Source organism: Arachis stenosperma, chromosome 5, assembly GCF_014773155.1.
Source record: "Arachis stenosperma cultivar V10309 chromosome 5, arast.V10309.gnm1.PFL2, whole genome shotgun sequence".
Lineage (NCBI taxonomy): Eukaryota > Viridiplantae > Streptophyta > Magnoliopsida > Fabales > Fabaceae > Arachis > Arachis stenosperma.
The window spans coordinates 87,705,505-87,710,419 of NC_080381.1; the positions used below are offsets into that span (position 1 = coordinate 87,705,505).

The following is a 4,915-nucleotide window of genomic DNA, read 5'->3' on the forward strand; positions in this document are numbered from 1 at the left end:
CTCAATTTGGTTATATAAGCATGATTCTATTATGATGTCTACGGCTATGATGTGTTGGGCTTAGACCAGCCGATACCGAAAGTTTCTAAACAAAACCCTACATGGTCAATCCAAAAACGAAATCAAATTTTATTGGTGTAAATTGTAAAAAAAAAAAAGAAATTAAATTAAAATGTTCAATGCAGCATTCTCGTCCAAACATGAATAAAAAATTAAATCAAATTAAATTAAATTCAATTCATATTTCATAAGTTTTAAAGAGGTTAATTTTTTTTATATTGATTAAATATATGTGTAATATATTATTATTAGAAGATTAAGTATTTTTTTATATGGTATTTTATTTAAATTAGACAGTCCGATTTGTTTAAAAAAAATTAACTACAAATCAAATGGTTCAATCTATTTGAAAAAAAAATAAACTATAAATCGGAGGATCCGATTTATATTTGATATTTTTTATTTTAAAAAATAAAGATCGGACGGTCCAATTTTAATATTAAATTTTTTTTTTTCAAAATTATAGATGAGAACGACTTATTTGTGATTGTTTATTTAAAAAATAAAACAAATCGAAGACATCCATTTATAACTCCTGTAGCAATACTCCTCTTCTCAGATCATCCTAAGATACACCTCTCTCTCACGCAAAAAAGAAAAAGCGTTTCAAAGAGACACAACTGGAACCAAGTCAAGTCATAAAGGGGTGGCTGGCTGGCTGGGGTTCTGCGGTTCTGAACAAGCAAGCAGCACAAACATAACTAGTTAGTTTCTTCCACCACCAATCCCCTCTTCTCTCTCTCTCTCTCTCTCTCTCTCAATAGTCCAAAAACCAAGAAAAAGAAGGAAAGATTAGAAAGATGCCAACGATATCAAACTTCTACAGCATGAAAGATGCATCCAAGCACAGCACCAAAGACGATTGCTGGATCGTTGTGAATGGAAAGGTACCTACACACTTTCACTTTTACTATGCTTTTGAATGTGGGGGTTTGTTTTTCCAATCCGATTTATATAATATATGTATGTACAGATAAATTGTTATTTACTGTTATTTCTATGTAGATTTCGTAATCTTTGAGCTATGTAGTTTGTATTTTATTCCTGCATCTATTAATGACGGTTAGGGACTTTTGTCAAATTGAGTTAGCATATTAAAACCATTTCAGTGTCATGTTACTTTTATCACCCTTTTTTATCCCAATATTCATATCATTTGATTTCCCTTTATGGAATTATTTAGCTGATGTAAGTTTTCATATATACTAAGCAATGAATGACATTCATGGTTTTTACTCTGCTTGTTCTTGTAGATGGCATTGCTTCCTTTCATTTTACATATCCATTAATGGACGAGAAAGTGACAAGTTTATTAAGAACCAAAATGATTGTGTATTCTGATAGAGGTTTATATAAGTATTAGAGCATTTTTATGTTGGGATTCGTTGTAAGGACCTTGATATGCTTGGCCATTGTTGAAACAGAAAATTTTATGACTAACTATTGCCAACTACTTCTCTCAAAAAGCCTTTGCTCAGTTTATTTTAGTTTCACTTGACATCTTGGTTACTACTATCATCGATGTTATATATTTTGATGTTTCTACGTGCAGTTACCATATTTTCATTTCTAAAACAAAAAAAAAAATTGTCACTGCAAATTTCCATGGTTTCAGCTGTGCAAAAGTTGATGAATCTGAAACAGAAGCCCATTTGTTGAGTTGTGTAAAATCTGGTACCAAAAATAGCTAAGAGTAAGAGATGAATGGAACAGTGCAAAACCTTGAATTGAGCAGAACCTATGTTGTTTAGCTCCCTTCCTTGTGTGCTATATGCTGAGAATTAAGATAAAAAGTGTTTAGGTATTCAGATTTCAGATGTTTGACAGGTCTGATCTCTCCTGATTCTAATTGTTTTCCAACTCTAAGGAATTGCACCTTTGGCACCCTCCCACATAACCTAATACCTTCCAACCTTCTTTCTCACGGAATCAGAGAATCACGCATCCCCCACTAACATTTTTCAGTTGGAAAGTTAGTTATGCCCTAATTTCCCTAGTAGCATTCATTATAGTCATGTCATCCACTCATTCCCTCAGATTCTCATCAGAAGGGGTGCTAAGAAATTCTTGTATACACATATATACTTAGAAATTACATGAGGTGCACTATTGAACAACTGTTATTTTACTATTAAAGTCTCTTTCCGTATCACTCATGTGTTATTGTTCCTGTCTTCTTTGACCAAAGGCACTGTAATGATAACATCAAAGTCTTCTATCAAATCATTAATATATGATAAAAGTTTAGTAGTACTTCAATCCACCAAGGTTATCAAACTCAAGAGTCAAGAGTTGACTTAAATTTGTGGAACTTAGGTATGCTTAAATTGTAACTCAACTCATAAACTCGATTTGGGTGCCTAAACTGGTAGAAATTCGTAAACATTTCTTAACCTTGCAAGCCACCATTGTTATGGTTTTTATCTGTTACTTTGTGTCCAATCCTTCTTGCTCATTTGGTGTAGTGTGATTTTAGCTGTTTAGAGTTTTAATGTTTCATAATGTGTAATTGGTCCTATTAGTATTTCTTTTGAGAAGGAATTGGCTTGCTGCTAGATAGATTACTTCTACTTGTAGCTGTTGACATAAATCATGTTGGTTATGTTTCTTGGTCTTCATTTCATTTGGTTGCTGCTTGAATTTTAGAATATTTGGATTCTTCGGTTTGTTACATTCTCTTTCAGCACAAACTGTTTACCAAGCCAATTCAGTACCCTTCTTGGGTTAATTTTTTTTCATTTTATAGATTTGTTTTGTGAGGTTTTTGGAGTCTCCATAACTCAAATTTGACATTATTTGTGCTTGTTGCCTACGAATTCTCTGATCATACAAAAATAATATCAGCTGTTCTTGTATTGCAATCATGAAGGTCCTTATTTTTTCACGTGTGTAAATTTGGAACATATTAAATTCAACTTGATGCTGCATGTATTGTTAGAATTTCTATTAACTTTTTAGTGTTATGAATTTTATTAGGCTGGGATCTTGCTATGTAGAATTAGGTTAGTCAGTTACTGTTTTTCTATTGTGTTCTTCAGTATTATCTCTATCATAAGATCAGTTAACATGCTAGATTTCATATCCTATTTTTTCTCTCTTTCCAATTCGTCTTTCTTCTGTAATTTCAAGAAAGAAAAAATTACTCTCAGTTACCAAATACCAATGGCTAGGTAGTCCAAGTAATTCTGCACTTGCTCCTCTTAAGATCTTGGGTTCCAGTTTGTAAATGGAAAGAACCAGTATGGTGAGAACTGAAACCCTCGCACTTGTTTAGCTGAAACCTAAAACCAGATCAGTGAAGAGTAAAATAGGTTCTGGATAGTGGTGTTTTAGATCAAATATGAATTTATTGCTGTTAGGGTTTCTTGCATCTGCATCTCTTGCCCTCCTTTGCTCATCTTATAGTTACATATTTCTCATTCCTTATCGCAGGTATATGATGTAACACAATATTTGGATGATCATCCTGGTGGAGATGATGTAATCCTTGCCGCAACTGGTATTCACTTATGCTTCTGATACATTTTTAAACTATTGAATTCAAACACAATCCAGAAATGCTAATAGATTATACGGTATCTTAACCTTGGTGAAGGGAGAGATGCAACAGATGATTTTGAAGATGCCGGACACAGCAAAAGCGCGAGAGAACAAATGGAGGAGTACTTCATTGGTGAGCTTGACACATCGGCGCCAATTTTCACTGAGAAAAGTTACCATGTGAAGCTCATGCAGTTGGCAAAGCAATGTTGGGCTGTTCCTGTAACTGCTGTTGGTATCTCGGTAGTAGTTGGATTCGTATACTTGCGTAAGAAGTAAGAATCACAGGACTAAAAATCAGTTCTTTCATTGTTGCTACTGAAAATGAATTAGGGCAACAAATTATTTCATTGCTTGAAGGATAAGAACTATAAGAATACTGCCACATTTCAAAATAATAATTTACATTTGATTATATGAATGACTGAAGAATTGATTAAAGAATGGATTATCAAACATGTTTTTTTTGTAGTTATTGCAATTGATCTGTTGAAGATTATTTTTTCTTAGGAAAAGGCAAAGTCCTCTTAAGTTGTGTTAGTTCTGTTATTTGTGTGCTTTTATGATCTGATGTTCATAACAATTGCCATCTCAATTTAACGTGTGCATTTGCCATCAGGAACGTAAAATTGTTATCCGGCTTTTAGTTTTTGATCAACTATGTTTCTATCTGTGTCTTTAGCCTCTGAATTTTAAAACAAACAACACAACAACAACGAAGTCTTGTCCCACTAGGTGGGGTCGGCTACATGAATCAAACGACGCCATTGAGCTTGTCATGTATCATGTCTACAGAGAGACTGTTTACATGTAGATTTTGTTTGACTACCTTATGGATAGTCTTCTTAGTTCTTCCTCTGCCTTTCACCTCTAGTCCATCTTCTATCTCATCCACTCTCTTAACTGAGTATTCTGTCGGTCTTCTTTTCTCATGTCCAAATCACCTGAAATGCGATTCTACTATCTTTTTCACAATGGGTGCTAATTCAATTCTCTTCCCTATATCTTCGTTCCTTACTTTATCCAATTGCGTATGACTACTTATCCAACTCAACATCTTCATATCTCTATCACACTTAGCTTATGTTTGTGTTCCTTTGGCTGCCAACACTCAGTACCATAAAGCATAACCGGTCTTATAGCAGTGCGATAGTAATTATCTTTAAGTTTTAAATGCACTTTTTTGTCACATATAAAACCAGATGTACTTCGTCATTTTGACCAACCTGCTTGGATCCTATGATTTACATTCTGTTCAATCTCTCCATTATCCTGTATTATGCACCCAAGATACTTAAAACTTTTAACTTTTCGT

General features: G+C 33.6%; 1 protein-coding gene across 1 annotated transcript; it reads left to right on the forward strand.

Annotated features, from left to right (window-relative positions):
* The first annotated feature begins 607 nt into the window (after nt 1–607).
* On the forward strand, nt 608–4,178 carry LOC130979693 (cytochrome b5). The gene is made up of 3 exons (XM_057903214.1): nt 608–947; nt 3,493–3,559; nt 3,656–4,178. Exons 1-3 carry the CDS (start codon nt 861–863, stop codon nt 3,877–3,879), a joined length of 378 nt encoding a protein of 125 aa, XP_057759197.1. The 5' UTR covers nt 608–860; the 3' UTR covers nt 3,880–4,178.
* Nucleotides 4,179–4,915: the final 737 nt, after the last annotated feature.

Coding starts and splice junctions, on each gene's coding strand:
- LOC130979693 (XM_057903214.1), top strand. CDS start 861: ATGCCAACGATATCAAACTTCTACAGCATGAAAGATGCATCCAAGCAC. Junction 948..3,492: donor GGATCGTTGTGAATGGAAAG/GTACCTACACAC, acceptor TCCTTATCGCAG/GTATATGATGTAACACAATA. Junction 3,560..3,655: donor TGTAATCCTTGCCGCAACTG/GTATTCACTTAT, acceptor ACCTTGGTGAAG/GGAGAGATGCAACAGATGAT.